At 42.2% G+C, this 15,772-nt stretch overlaps 1 protein-coding gene across 3 annotated transcripts in view; it reads left to right on the top strand.

Moving 5' to 3' along the window:
• Positions 1-15,772, top strand: part of ARHGAP26 (Rho GTPase activating protein 26) — a 417,310-nt gene that overhangs the window by 291,100 nt on the left and 110,438 nt on the right. For all 3 annotated transcript variants that reach the window (XM_014850273.3, XM_014850275.3, XM_014850274.3), the window contains exon 18: positions 14,300-14,459. In XM_014850273.3, coding sequence (XP_014705759.1) covers positions 14,300-14,459 — 160 coding nt within the window. The remainder of the gene's footprint in view (positions 1-14,299; positions 14,460-15,772) is intronic.

Below are 15,772 nucleotides of genomic sequence, written 5' to 3'. Positions count from 1 at the left end.
GGATTTTTAAAATAAATTATGGAATATCCATACAGTGAATACTATACACTCAAAAATATGTTGAACAAGGTAATAGGTAATATTTGAAAAGTTCATAGTAAAGCAGTAAAAACAGATTATAAAACTACATGCATGCAATATGATTCCAGGTTGTTTTAAAATACAAGTGTGTGTGTGTGTATGCCTGGGAAAAGCATTGAAAATAACATATATACCTTAAAACATTGGGTGAAATTTAATTATTTCTGATTGGTGGAATTATGGGTGATTTCTATGTTCTTTGTGTTTTTCTATATTTTTCAATTATTATTGCACAGTGGACATTTTTCACTTACAATACAAAAAAATACAGTTAAAAACACATATCTTAGGTTTTTTCTTAGTGATTGCACCAAAAGAAAGAACAAAGGATAGCTATTTAAAAATGGCCACTACCCTAAGGACCAAACTGACATCTTATGACATTTAGTGATTCGGTTTTAAGGAAGATAGAAGCATTTTATTTCATAGGTTTACCTCTATATGTGTACTGGGGACAGGGAAGTCATACTTGGGTGTGTATATGTTTAAGGGAGTGTGTACCCAGGGGTGTGTGTGTGTAGTTGTGTAGCATGTGTAGATTGGTATCATAGCCCTATAGTGCGTGGTCCTTGTGGGAGTTGCATGGATGTGCACGTCCAAAGATGCTGCCTGTGCCTGGCTGACCAGTGTGGTTCAGACCCCCAACTCATGGCCACATACTGTTTCATCTGATAGCTGAGGTACAACTGCAGGCATCCTGTCGTCAGTGGGTCAGGAGTCTGAAGAACTTTTAGCTGCACTGGGGCTTTATGAGACAGTAAAGTATAGAAATGATGTACTAATTATTTCTTGAAGCCACTTGCTATTTGTTTTTTTTAAGCACCAATTTTTATCTTTCAATACCAATTTAGAGAGAAGACTCTTTTTGGTGAATGCAAGTAGAAGTGATTTTCTGACATTTTTGTAGTGAATTCCGAATCCTGACCTTTCATAGAGTAGTAGGACTCTCTAAACCTTGCTTCTTTCTCTTTTCAAGTTTTCCAAACACAAGCAGTCTTTTTAAAGGGTTTCTCTTTTGTTAGTTTCCTGCCCTTGTTTAAAGATTACCTAACTTTTTAAGAACCCAACCACATGCTGGCACTTGTCAACAGGATTGTAGTGTGGTTATCTCCTATGTAAATTTCTGGAAGTTAGCCTTCTGTTTGCAAGGCTGAGCAGTAGATCTATTAGTGACACATTTCCAGGAGGAGCCACTTCCTAACTGGGTGGAGACCACAGAGATGGATGGGATGGGGGGAGCAGCCAGAAGTCACAGGACGTTCTCATCACTGTGTGGGAAACCATGGGGTGGCAAGGATTCCAGTGCTTCCAATTGTACTAAACAGCTGTTGATACAGACTTCAGAATTCCTGTGGAAAAGGAAGTGAACTCCTCTGGAATATAACTTTTAAAGAGGTCTCAGGCAGGCGTCGCTGATGTTTGTGGTTGAAGATACGACCTCTTATTGCCTCTGTGTTTGCGTGTGTGACTTGTAGTCTTCTCCTGATCTGCAGACTTCTAGTCTGTACTCTTTGATGAGTAGGCTCAGCTCACGCATCTCGACTTTGGAGAGGCTTTTGTCCTCCTCACCAGTTTTTATCACATGCTCCTGTTTAATTTTTTCTTGGCTCTTTCACAGTCTGACTTTCTTACTGATGTATTTGTGTATTATCTATCTGCCCTATTGAGATGTAATGCCAATATATCCAAAGCGGGGATCTCATTGGTCTGATTCACAGCTGCATCCCAGTGCCTAGAAGCGGACATGGCAGCTTGCAGGTGTTCACTCAGTGTTGGGTATGAGCAGACGTGGTATGTTTAGGAACATGCAGAAGACCAGGGTAGTTGGAGCTGTGAGTGAGGGCAGAATGGAGTGACAGGAGGTTGGAGAGGGAGATGGGGGTCAGGTCACATGGGCCATGGTGAGGAGTTTGAAGTTACTTGAGGATCTGGTGTTCATTAAGTTGTTTCATCTCTGCGGATTTATGTGCCATTCAGATTGGTTGCTGAAGTTGGTTATTGATGGCTTTTCTACTGGAATTGTGCACCACTGTGTCCTTGAAGCGCTTCTTTAGCCTAAATTGCAATTCTCTTCCCCGTCTCCACTGCCGTCAGCTTGGCATTCTTCACCTACCTTGCCTGATGAACCTGGCAAAGCAAGATGACAACAGCTAAGATGTCAGGCTTTGATGTCTGCACAATTGAAAGAATTCCAGAACTTTGTCATTAAACACTTTGACTTGCCCATTGAAAACTATTGGGTTTGGGCTTTGTGAATGACACTCAATGAGAGCCTGAATGATGGGTGGATCAGGGGCCCAAGTCTTAACTCCACTGTTTGAATCGTTTGGTGTCTCTGTTCCCAGGCACTATCTGCTATTCTCTGGTTAATGATACGTTGGTTTTCTCACTTTGGATCTCTAGTTCCTGTTTGTCGACAGTGTACTTTGTTTTATAATCTGCTTCCAAGGTAGCAGAATTCAGTGACTTTCCAGTTTTGTGCTGCCTATGAAGAGGATAAATCAGGTTTTGCCTTGTGTGCGTTAAAGTAAGAACTCCATTGGCATAATTCCCTGATGAATCTATTTTTGTGATTAAGGCAATGAATAGAAGGATTTGTATGTTCACTCCTTATTCTAACATGTATCACTATATATAAACACAGGTATTTTGTATGTATAAATAAGATAAACTGTTGTTTCAGCTGGGCTTGAACTTACATTGAAATTTTAGGAGATAATTTAGTGCAGCAAGGAGCTAGGAGATGTTGGCACAGAGCTTCAGGAGTAGGGAGATATATTAAGGTGTAATCCGCTTAGGTCTTTTTCTGACTTTTGCAGACTGTGGAAAGTGTGGTGTTTTTTTTTTAAAGAATTCTATTCTTTAGCATCAGATACATAAACATATAGAATGTCGGTGTTGTGTTCAGGTATTCTTCATGGAAGTTAGAGATCTGGGATTTCATCTTTCATTGGTAGTACTAATTGATCTCCAGAACTTTTCCATGGGGTGTCAGCTCTTGTACATGAAGAGCCATGAACTTTCATGATATCTTGAAATAATTGTTTTTCTCTATTAATTGACTATCCACATGTAATTCAAAAGTTCTGTGATAGCCCATGTAGGTTTATAAATTCCAGTCATTGTGGTACATTGGGCCTTGAAATAAAGTCAGTTTTTTCAACCTTAGCCTCTCAATTTGGTTCAGACTTATGGCAAGGAATGTGATTTTTCTGTCTGTTTCCTTTTTGGGGTGAAAGTACACTTCTTTTCAAAAATATGCCAGGGAGATGGGTTATTTCCCTTATTTTAAAAATCTCCATGAAAGGAGACATTACCCAGGCTCTGTGTGTGTGTGCGCGCGCGTGTGCGTATTTCTCTCTCTCTCTTCCTCTACCAATCTGTGAATCTCTCTCACTGTAACATTTCCCTTGATCCCGTCTGTGGATTTGGAATCCTGATTCTCCCTCCAGAAGGGATTATGGTCATTTCCATAGAAGCAGAAACGAGGTTTGCATTTCACAGGAAGTGAAGACCTCTGACTGCTCAGTCTCAGAGCCGCTGTTCTTTTTGGAGCTAAACCACATGGCGAAGGGCCAATTCCTTAACCTTTGATTTGGCTCCTTTTGTCCCTGTTCTTTCATCTGCAAAATGGGACTAGCCATATGAATCTGGCTTTAAGAAGACTGCTGTTTATTTTAACTAAAGATTGTTAAGATGGTTAAATTCAATGGGCTTTATAAATGTTTACTCAACATGTTTAATATTGGTGCTGTTTGTGGGTGACTGGTAACTAGCACCCAGGAGCTGTTACTTACACTAGGCCTCCAGTGCAGGTTTGATTAAGCATTCTGTCCTTCTGCCAGGCTGCCCATGTCAGCACGATGACTAAGGGGAAAATGTGCAATGGTTTCAGAGACCTACCATGTTAGCGTAGACATAGGTGAAAGGCACAGTGCCCAGCACGTTTTAGTACTCAAATAAATATGAACAGTGCTGTATTCTGGTTTTTGCATGTCTTGAATTCTCTTTCTGGGCTTTATGCTAGTTTGTAAAGTTCTTATATCTCTCTTTGAAAGTTAAGGAACCCATGGAATTTGAGCCTTTAAGTCTTAATAGTTGAGACCTTTCTGAGTCTACAGAGGGGGTGACTAATATTATGTCATCCCTCTGATCAGAATTTTCTCATTGCTTTTAATCTCATTCAGTGGAGAACAAAGCTCCTACAGTGGCCTGCAAAAGTCTTACAGGCTTTGCGGCCCCTGAATCCTTTGCCTGTTTGACTTCTTTCCTGTCTGCCAGTCTGCGGCAGGTACACTGACTTTCACTTGGTGTTGCCAACATGCCACGCACATTCCTCCCTTAGGCGTTTGCATCTGCTGTTTGCCCTTCTGTAGCTCTCTTCCCAAACATCCATGTGCCTTGCTTCCTTCTCTCCTTCAGGTTGCTAGTGCATGCCTTCTCACTGACATCTTCCCTGACCACCCTGTCTAAAATTGCAAGCAGTCCCCCAGTGCTCCCTTTCCACCACGTATTTTATTTGCTTATTGTCTGTGCTACCCCCAAAGAATGTATGCTTCATAAAGCAAGGAATTTTGGAGGGTGTCTGTTTTGTTCACTGCTGCATCCATGGCACTTCAAGCAGTCCCTGGCACATAACAGGCATTCAAAAATATTTGGTAATTGAAAAATAGATGCTGTACTGTTGGCATCTGTCACCTTGTACCTCCTTCTTTGGGTAGAAAGTCCTAAGGCAACTTCTCCATGGCCTGCCTTTTTAGACAGTGTTAGCCTAAAGGTGATAGGCTGAGCCATTGATGGAAGCGCTGCCACCAACAGAAACGCGTGCATTTGCAGCACTTGGTGACGTCAGGTTGGCATGCATATATGCAGCTTTTATACCTCCTCTTTTTATGCTCTGGCTCTCTCTCTAGATTTGAGAACATAAGCTTCAAAATAAATAAATCAGTGATAATAAATGTGAAATGACTTTTAAAACTGTAAAATGCTCTGAAAATGATAGTTACATTGGACTTTAGAATGGATTGTTATATAATTTGAAATAGTTAAGTAATTTTCCAGGAAGAAGGGTTCCCTGGGCCAGCTTGTCTGCAGGTCTTTTCGTAGGTGAGTGCTGTTCTTCCCCATCCGGGACTGTAGACTGCGACCCAGAATACGGCTGCAGGCCCAGAGAGGGGAGAGCTAATCAATTGACCCCTAGTTTGAAGGGATGTGCCTTCCATGTGCCTAAGACTATTCCAAAACCAAGTAACTGAGACAGTGTAAAGCAAATAGAAATCAGGTTTGCCTGTTGTTAGTCTCTAAACAACTGTGACTAATTTAGGAAAACCACGCAGCTTAGCAGCAAAAGTGTAATTCTTGTTGTTACTGAAAGCTGGCCTATTCCAGAGGGGTTCCAATCATTCCCATGACCCAGATTAGTTTCCTACCAATAGAAAAGCTTAGGGATTTTATACTGTTGGAGTGTAGAGATAAGCCTAATATCCTTGTTTGCTTTCAAAACATCTTTTAAAAATAATCAGGTTCTCCTTTTATTCATGATCTCTTTAAGATTAGGCTACGTAGAAAAGAGAGGCAAGTGAGATAAAGTGGCAGAGTATATACTGCATAGTACTAGAGCATTTAAGAGCAACAGCTGTGAAATCAGGTTGCAGACTGCCTGGCTTCAAATTCCAGCCCTACCACTTATTTGATATGTGACCCTGGGCAAATTTCTGAATTTTCCAAGCCTTAGCTTCTTCATGTGGGATAGTGATGGAACTTACCTCATAGGGTTATTGTAAAGATCAAATGAGATTGCTGATGGAGTGCTTACTGCCTAACACAGTAGGTTCTCGGTTCATGTCAGTTGCTGTTATTATTGATGACGTTCATAATAATCCTCAAAGGCAAGCAGGAAATAAACAGATAAGAAAAGAAAAAGTAAGACTTGAGAGACACTATCCTAGAAGATTTAAGTGTATCAGAAGGAGACTGGTAGAATATTGTGAGCTTATGCTATAGCATATACTGTATATTAGGTAATGCATATAATAATGAGAATTATACCCTGTGACTATTTTATGGCTTTCATCCCTTCCAGATTAGAGTGTGGCCAAGGAGAGCCGCCTGGTTTGTTATGTGCCATCAGTGTCAGGGTGTACTGCTCTGGCCACTCCCCCTACCACTGTCCCCAGCTTGGCAAAGGCTCTAAGACACCAGTAGGTTACATGAAAGTTTAAACCAGGCATTTAGTGCAGCTGAGCCTTGAGATCCTTAGAGGAAGGTGGCCTCTCAAAGCATCCACGTGTTCTTTCTTTCTTTTTCTTTTGTCTTTTTTTTCCCTCAACACCTGATACGGGCAAACTGTGCTGGGCACTGGGGATGTGGCATTGAGGGAGGCTAATGCCATCCCTGTCCTCTCGGAGCCTCCAGTAAGTGAGGGAGACAGACAACAACAATTCCGTGAATAATAATGTAATTCAGTAAGTGCAGGAAGGAGAACGAGGAATTAGAGTTATAGCGAGGGACCTGACCTAGCATGGGGTGTCCAGAAAGACCTCTCTGAGGAAATGAGAGTGAAAAGTAAGAGAGATCCAGATAAAGAGGGGCTGCTGGGCCTCCCCGGTAGGGGGGGGTCAGCATTTTGAAGGAAGGCATCCAGGCCTAAAGAGGCTTAGCCCAGAGATCAACGAGCAGAGAAGGGCATGGTGGAGATGGGCTTGCAGAGGTCTTCTGGATCATGCAGGATCTTGTAGGCCATGCCAAGGGTTTTTAGCTTCAAATTAAAAACAGTCAGAAGCCTTTGGGGGGTTTTAAACAGGTAGTGGTGTTGGATTAGAGGAAACCAGAGTAGGACAGAGCTGGTTGCACACTCAGAGTTTAGAACAATCTCCACTTTAGACTACAAGGTATATGCAGAGGGGTAAGAGGTACCTTAACTTTTCTGCATTCACCCAAATCCCTTTTCCTGAAGGAGTTTTAACACCAAGTGGGCCTCTGTAAGTGGTTGCTAAAGTTGATGTGTGTATATGATACTGAGCAGTACTTAACATCTTAGCAGTGATGTTTACCCGCCTGAAACACAGTTTATACATTTCATCAGAAGCAGGGAAGACATTGGTAGTTACTCACAGAGCTTCATATCCTTGGATGGGAGGAGTGCAGCCTGGGTGGATACACGTGTGGCGATAATTGTCTTTTTGGGGGGGCTATAGAAATCATTTTGGCATGGTTTCCATTTGGCCCCTCCTCCTTTTTTTCTTTTAATTCACTCTTCTCTCTTGATCTTACTCACTCTTTCATTATTAGGAAGCAGCTCTCTGGCTGTGCCAGCCAACTACAAATGGAATGCCGTCATATTTGAGGATATTTCATCATTTTCATGATTTTGTCAAGCAGGAAACCATTTTCACTACAAGAAGGGGGAAGTAACAGTATTTAGTCCTGTATCACTCTCATAGACATAAATGCTTTCTCTTTCTCTCTCTCTTCCGATTTAGTAATTTGGTTGGTGAATGAGGGAACAGCATTTTTTTTTCTAGTATAACCACTACTTTTTCCCCCACAGGCTCAAGTGTGTAACTGCTCTGTATATTCATTTTTGGTTGAATTTTCTGAGGACAAAGAATGCCTCTCTTAGCCTAGGCTGAACTGACCCTTAGTCGTGTGGGAGCAGCAGAGTGCTGTGGTGTGGGCTCTGCAGCCACACTGAGTTCCTCTCCTGGCTCTGCCCTTCCATAGCTGTGTGACCTCAGGCAAATTACTTAACTTCTCAGTGCCTCGGTTTTCTCATCTGTAAAATGGTAGTGATAGTTTTACCTACCTGCCTCAAAGGGTTCTCTTGAAGATTACACTGTGTGAAAGTATCCATTATAAGCCCTCAATTATTCAGAGCTTCCCGTCTGACTTCTCACTAGATAACCATTCCCAGAAAGATGTTGAATATGGTTGGTGAGCATGACCCCAGTCAGTACACAGAACAATTTATTTTAAACTCTCGTTCTGGTGCCAGCCATTGGGGCAGCCCAGCAAAGCTATATTTGTGGCTCTGTTGGGTTTCCTCAGCAGAGGCCTCCTCAGCACCATCCAAGTCCTCGCCAAGCCCAGGTGGTATCCAGGCAACACATACACACACAGTCTGACTTAGCAGAAAACTCGATGAAGCCAGTGGTGGCGGAGGTTCCCCACCCACTCCCCATTATATACTAAGGGTGAATTTGAAGTTGGTGAAAGGAACCACATTAACAACCCGAGAAACTAAACTTGCCTGGTTAGCCACCAAAAAAAAGTATAGTTCCAGCAGCTTTATTTGCAGCTAATCCTTCTTGGCCCCAGAACTTGGAGCTTCTAAGAGGGTAGCACAAAGAAAAGTGCTATTTATTGCAGCCTGGGTGCCCACTCACTCAACCACTTTCAGAAGTGATGACCGGGGGGCCCCCAGTACCTGCCTGTGTGCTGCAGAGGAGGCGCTCCAAGATCATGATGCAGCCCGCAGTCCCGGGGCACTCGTGAGAAAGGCAGCAGTCCGTGTGGAAATGTCCCGTGGAATTGACTGTGAACATAATGGTTTAGAGGAGAGAGCTCTGTGTGGCCTCTAGTTAGGGGAGTGTCCGGAACCAGGCTTTGCAGGGAGGTGGGCTTTGGATGGTTAGGGGAGGACTTGCCAGGCAGGCCAGGGGCAAGTTGATGCTCCTGAAGGCAGAGCGCGTCTGGTGGGTTTGCTGTAACTTCCTGTGAGGCTCTCTTCCTGTCATGCCAGAGGTGCTTATAGGGAAGTGATGGAAAAGAAGTGCATGATATCTTTTGAACTTTTCTATAGATTGGAAGCATTTCATAATTTTTAAAAAAGAAGAAAGAAAGAATAACAGGAAGAGAAATACGGAAAGGTAGGGTAATGGAAGCCCTTGAAATATAGTGGAGGAGGTAGTACTCCTCGCCCCAGGCAGAAACAGACCACTGGAGGTTCCAGGACAGGGTAGCAAATGACATCACCAGCTAACAGTGCGGCTTTAAATTGGCGCTTGCTGCTGCTTCTATCACTACCGTCACCACTGCCTTGACTCCCATCATGAACAATAGCAGCTGTCACTTATTAAGCCATTATTTCACGTGAGATTTACTCACCTAATCTTACTTAATCAGGCTTAAAACTTTATGTGGTAGGTATTATTGCTTCTGTTTTACAGGTGAAGAAACAGGTTTAGAGACACCAGATGACTTGCCTGCTGTCATCCAGCTGGGATTATCTGTCTGACTCCATCCACTGTGCTATATTGTCTGCCTTAGCCGTTTTTTCCATATTTGTAAACTAGAGGTAATACTGGTACTCTATGTACTTAGAATAGCACTTTTCAAATTGTAGGTCATGGCATATTACTGGGTTATGAAATTGATTTAGCAGGTGAAAAAAAAAAGGAAAGAAAATATCTGAATTCATCACAATTGCTGTTCCTGAAACTTTTGCTTCTGGGGTGGGTGTGGGTGTGTGTGTATGTGTCTGTCTGTCTGTGTGTGTCTGTGTCTATATGTCTATCTATGTATATGTGTATGTATGCACAAGTGAAATGTTACACGGGAAAATAAATTTCCTACCATGGGTCATTGTCAGAAGATTTAGAGCTACTTTTCTGGACTTATTGTAAGTGTCAAATAAACATGAAACATTGTTGCAGAACCCCTTGTAGACTCTAAAACACCCTACAAGTCTAAGTTAATATTATTTAACACCGGAAGCTGAAGCAAATAGATAAAAGATAGCAGATAAGTGCTGCTATGCTGTTACTCCACTGATTCAGTCCATCACAGATAATGCTAATCTGTCACCACATTGTGTCCAGTGGAACCAAGACTCAGCCTTCTGACACGGCATGCTAGGCCTCAACATGAAACCTCCTTGTAAACCCAGCAATAGGCTCATGTTTTGTTGGAGTTCGTCAGGACCAGTCTGTGGTTATAAAGTACTGCTTGGCACTTACAGAGCTCTGGCTCTCATTTAAACACCAGGACAACAGATGCAATCCCTATGACGGCATGGGGGTCTCTGCATTACAGGTTCCAAAAGACAAAGGAGGAGGCTACTGTTTTCTCCCCTCAGTAACACTCCCCCCCACCCCACTTTCCTCATCTGGAAGTGATCTGCTTCCTTCTGCTTCTCAAAGAGTGTCACATCAATCCCAAGTCCCCATCCATTGTCCCTTGAAACAAAGGTGGCAAGAGGCCCCTCTGTCAAGGCTGTTTTCCTTAGAACATGCTCTTTCTTCAGTAATTGCAATTCGTGAGGAAACGGCAGAGAACATGGGTGCCTATGCCCCAACACTGCCTTGAAGACATGCCCCTCAGGAGATGCACTGCTTCTCAGCTGATAGAGCAAACTCTCAATGATCGCAAAAGGAACAAGGTTAAAACCACAAGTGGAACTGTTTCTCTGCACCCTGCAAAGAAAACCTGCAGAATTGGCCATTTTCTCAGAAGGCACCAAGGAAGAGTCCATGTGGACTGAGGGCTCTGAAAGGCATATCAGAGACTCCTCCAGTGGAATGTGCAATGCACAAGAAACTTTATTGTGTATGGATTTTAAGTCAAGACTCAACATGACATTCTGGACTGTGTGAGAAAGAGCTCAAGCAGCTCAATTACCGGGCCAGAAAGCAGGCTCTCGGTGTTTTATAGACGTCACTAATCGCTAATGAATGAGTCCCGTGGCCTCTGCTGGACAGGCTTCCCAGTGCTCTGCCAGCCTCCCTCCTACAAATCTGTCAATTTGTCAAGCTGTAATAGATGGCTGGTGCCAGCAGAGGCTGAGGTCTGAGCCTTTCTCGTTGGGGTACATTGAGATTTCAAGTCACTAGTAATTCATTCTGGAGTAATGAACATGGCCGTACTAAGTTGTGAGCAGTAATAATCAAGTGACAGATCAATTTATTACTTCACTGTACCAAAAGATAATGGTAGTTGGTCATGAAAGGTGCAGCTTTTTTCCCCAAAAGTTTTATAAGACTTAGATCAATGTGTTTTTTAAGTTCTAAAATAAAAAGGATCATTAAAAAGGAAATTAATTATATTGGGTAGCCTCAAGCTTATTTATATTCAGAGTTGCTTATCCAGAATTACTGTACCTTTTTTCCAAAAGCCTTTGGGCACTGGGGCCTGCAAATCGGAGTAATTATTACTTGTTAATTAAATCTGAGAAATAAAACGTAGCTCCAGACTTTGGAAAGAGAGGTTGGGATAGTTGAGATACATTCCCAAAAAAATCATCAGTAATAATATGAGGTTTTATGAGTAAGTAGCTATGTTGAGAATAATTGTTTATGTCTACTCAGAAGCTCCTATCATCTTTTAACACCCAGCGAACATTTCCTGTGCTTCTCCTGGGCCAGCAGGCACTGTGCTCAGCACTGGTAGTACCACCTAAAATAAGCACAGTCTCTATCCCAAGGCACCAGAAGAGACGTTAATAACATGTAATAAATACAGGAGCAGGCCAGCACTTCTGCCTTCATTGAGAGGTGGAGGATGAAGGAAAGACTAGAAAGAGACTGCAGAAAGGAAGGGAGCCAGTGGAGCTGAGCCTGGCAGATCAGTGGTTTGCCAAGCAAAGAAAGAAGAGTAAGAGCATGCCAGGCAGAGGAATGACAAAGGCAAATAGGTGTGAAAGGGGAAAGAGAATGGATAGGGAATTATAATAATAATGGTGACCACACTTCCTACGCATTATCACATTGAATCTGCACAACCTCATGAAGTAAGTCTATTATTCATCCTAAACTGCCCTCTCCCCCCTTTTTTTCCTGAGGAATATTCACCCTGAGCTAACATCTATTGCCAGTCTTCCTCTTTTTGCTTGAGGAAGATTTGCCCTGAGCTAATATCTGTGCCAGTCTTCCTCTATTTTGTATGTGGGTCGCTGCCACAGCATGGCTGCCCACAAGTGGTGTAGGTCCATGTCCAGGAACCTAACCTGGGCCCCCAAAGAGGAGTGCACTAAACTTAACCACTAGGCTACAGGGCCAGCCCCCCACTCCCTTTTTTTCAAGATGTGAAGAACTCAAAGCTTAGACATATTGAGTCACTTTCTCAGGGACCCAGAGCTGGGAGATGGCAGAGGAGGGGTTAGAGGTGAGCTGGGAAAAGGTGTACTGTTTTGTAAGAGTTTGGACTTTATACTAAAAATAATGGAGCCCACCAAGGGTTTAGAATCATGATTACCAGAACAATCAAAATAGTAAAAGCATTGCTAAACACTTTACATATGCTGTGTCGTTGTGTTCACTCCCAGCAACCCAGGGAGGTATGAAGCCATTGTAGTTTTCAGCAGAGGAATGACATTATCAGAGCTGAGTTTTAGACAGTAACTGGTGGTGACAGGCAGGATAAAGCTGAACCTAGAGATTCTAGTCAGGGAAACTAGTTAGGAGGCTCTTGCTTTAGTCGGATGTAGTGTTGAAGAGCATGATGGTGAAAAATGATCGTCATCCAAACCATGTATTTTTATATTGGTCTCCAATTTAAAAGTATTTTCATACATAAATAGCTTATTGATTCATTTGCACAAGGGACTTTTGTCATAAGAGGGGTAAGTCTACTGACTTAGCTAATTTGAGAAGGGAAGTATAAGGGCATGGTATTCATTTCCTGCACACAGGAGCTCATGTTGAAAGTAGTGATGTTATAAGCAGCTTGTAAATATGTGTTACTTGCTGATGGACTGAGGCACAGAACCAAAGGCTTTCTCCCTTGCTGGGTGAGAACTTGACCATCTGCATTAGCACTTTCAGACTAGGAACATGATGTGGTTCTGGGTAGAATCAGGAGATTCAACTAGAACTCAAAAAATGTTTGTAAAATATTTTCTTGTGGACCAGAAACAGGCCAGGATATCAGTGGCAACTCTCCTTGCTACAGGTGTTGCTTAGCAATCAAAGAGCAAATTGTCCTCCTAACTCTGCTGTTCCCCAGTTAAAGTTTCATGCCTCTAACCACTTGATGCCCGTTTCAGAGGAGGAAGTTTTTATGAAATTAGACTTTTAGCCCTAGGAAATTATAGAAGGGTACACATGTGCTGATAAAATTGGTTGATGTAGTATTTCAGTAAAGGCTCAGTGTCAAAACCAGCGCTTAAGTCAGTAGAACCTCTTTTCCTCCTACAAAATAGAAGTATACAAGAGAAACAGTGCAGGCTTTTATAGAATTGTGTGAAAAAATATTCAGTATAAATAGCACTAAATGCTAGGGAGGTATGTCTGTACAAACTGCCATCTCTGCCCAATTTCTCTCCAGTTTTTCATAATGAATAGTTTCCTTCTTCTAACAAGTGATTTAGGAGAACCCCTAATATTTTCTTAACAATACTGAATGGCCTTAACTTTTAATTTATTTGTTGTCAATAGTTAATTTGTGTATTTTTATAGGCAGGGCCAGCAGATGAATAATTAAGTTTTATGGCTGGGTCATGGTGGCCTGGTGTGGAGTTCAGATATGTGCTTTGAGTAGCTGTTTATCTAAAAATATGCATATGTGTTTAGCAAATTACTCAAACCCAGCTATTGCTGCCCCTGTGTGTTGCTTAGACTTGAGTATAAGCGACAATATAAACACAGCCATATACATGGATCTACAGTAGTGTGTTTTTATTTCTGTTTATGCCACATATTTCACTTAAGGTGAGCCACATTTTTAATGTGATGGGGCTTTAATAGTTTGAGCCTGAAGTGCTGAATTTCCTGACTTCATTTTAAATATCCAGATCTGCCCATTTTAAAAATTAGGTCTATTTTGTGCCATGTTTACAAATGTATTAAAGCCATCAAGAGTTTTTATATTTGCACTGGAGAAAATGCTAATAATCACAGTGGCTTAAGCAGCAGCCAGGTATAAAAGTTGTAACTAAGAGGGATTAGCCGTTACCGGGATTTGTAGAGCAGGGGTTCAGATGCGCTAAGGTTCATATTTTGGAAGGCAGCTGCTTTAGTTGGTTAGTTGTTTTAGGCAAAATGGAAATGGGATGGAGTGTCACATCCTGAAATAGCAAAATAGCCTCAACACTGAAGATCTCTGAAACTTTGGCAGACAAAAATGTGAGTAGAAAAGTCTCTTTGGACTCCAAGGGCATTGGAAGATGTCCCAAGTTCTGGCTCCTATTGGATGAGGAACCTAAAGATAGGAAGGGTACGGGGTGTCAGCTGTCTATTTGTACACTATTTCTCTCATTTGTGCCTTTTCTTTTCCTTCCTCTCAGTGTTGCTAACAACCATAAGCAGAATTTGATGACAGTGGCAAACCTTGGCGTGGTGTTTGGACCCACCCTGCTGCGACCTCAGGAAGAAACAGTAGCAGCCATCATGGATATCAAATTTCAGAACATTGTCATTGAGATCCTAATAGAAAATCATGAAAAGGTAATGTATGTTTGGTCACTGTGAGTGAGGAATTTACCTTGGGGGAAGCTGAGTTGGAACTGGCATTCGGGGTTGACTGGGGTTCACCTTGAAGTTGCTGACAGTGGTGGTGCTGATAATCATCTCATAATGGCAGCAGTGGTAACAATGGCAGTTATGAGGGCAACACTAGTGGTTATGGTGGCGATGGTGGTGGGCAGCATTTATTGTGTACCAGGAACTGTGCTAGGCACTTTATATATATATGTTCTCCTTTTATCCTAACAACAATCCAGTGAAGAAGGTACTATTATGAGCCTCATTTTGAAAATGCCTTTTCTCATTTTTTTTTACTTAATTGTCCTCTTATGAATTTGTAAGAGGTTTTTTTTTTTTTATATTAGGGATATTAAACTATTTTTATTTGTGTGCAGATATTTTTCCTAATCTGTAGTTTGCCTTTCAGTTTTATAAATGGTATATTTTTTCATTGTTTATGTGTGTGTGCTGTGTGTCTTTTCCTTTAGGGCATTGGAGTTTCTGGTCTTTTTTAAGAAGATCTCCCTCCACCCAATATAGTGAAGCATGTCAACACAGAGCTGCCCTTACAAAACTGGGCTAAGGCACATGAAGCTCCACCCGTCTGTCCCACTCCAGCTCCTAGCAGCATATCCCTATGAAGCTTCTCAAAACCTGCAGGGTCCCCTAGGGCACCATTTGATAGCCACAGCTCTGGGATCTAATAAAAAATGCTGCTCCTCCTAAATTAAATCTTTACCTAGAATGATGAGTTAATTGTGCTGGGTAACCTGCAAAGTAAATCTAGAATCTGACTACTTCTTAGCACCTGCACTGATAACACTCTAACAGAAGCTACTGTCATCTCTGGTCTGGACTTTTACAGGAGCCTCTAATTTGTTTCCCTGCTCCCACCCTTGCCCTGTCTATTCTGGTATCAGCTGCCAGAGTGAGATTTTTTTAAATATTAAGTTAGATCATATCTCTTATCTGCTAAGAACCATCCAGTGGCTTCCCATTTCACTGAGTGAAAGTCAGAGCCTTACAAGAGCCTAGAAGCTCCTACACGGTCTCTGCTCTCCCGACTGCTACTTACCTCATTTCACTTCCTACTGCCTCTCTTTTATTTCACTTCTGCAGCCACCTTGACTGCCTTGCTGTTCCTTGCACACGCCACACACTCCCACCGCAAGGCCTTTGCAGTTGCTGTTCCCAGTGCATGGCACACTCTACCTCCATACACATGGCATGTTTCCTCACCTCTTTCCAGCCTTCTAAGTGAGGTCTGCCTTGATCTTCCCTTTAAGATTGCCAAC

This window comes from Equus asinus, chromosome 9 (genome assembly GCF_041296235.1).
Source record: "Equus asinus isolate D_3611 breed Donkey chromosome 9, EquAss-T2T_v2, whole genome shotgun sequence".
NCBI classification, from domain to species: domain Eukaryota; kingdom Metazoa; phylum Chordata; class Mammalia; order Perissodactyla; family Equidae; genus Equus; species Equus asinus.
This window is presented reverse-complemented; position numbering and strand designations above follow the sequence as displayed.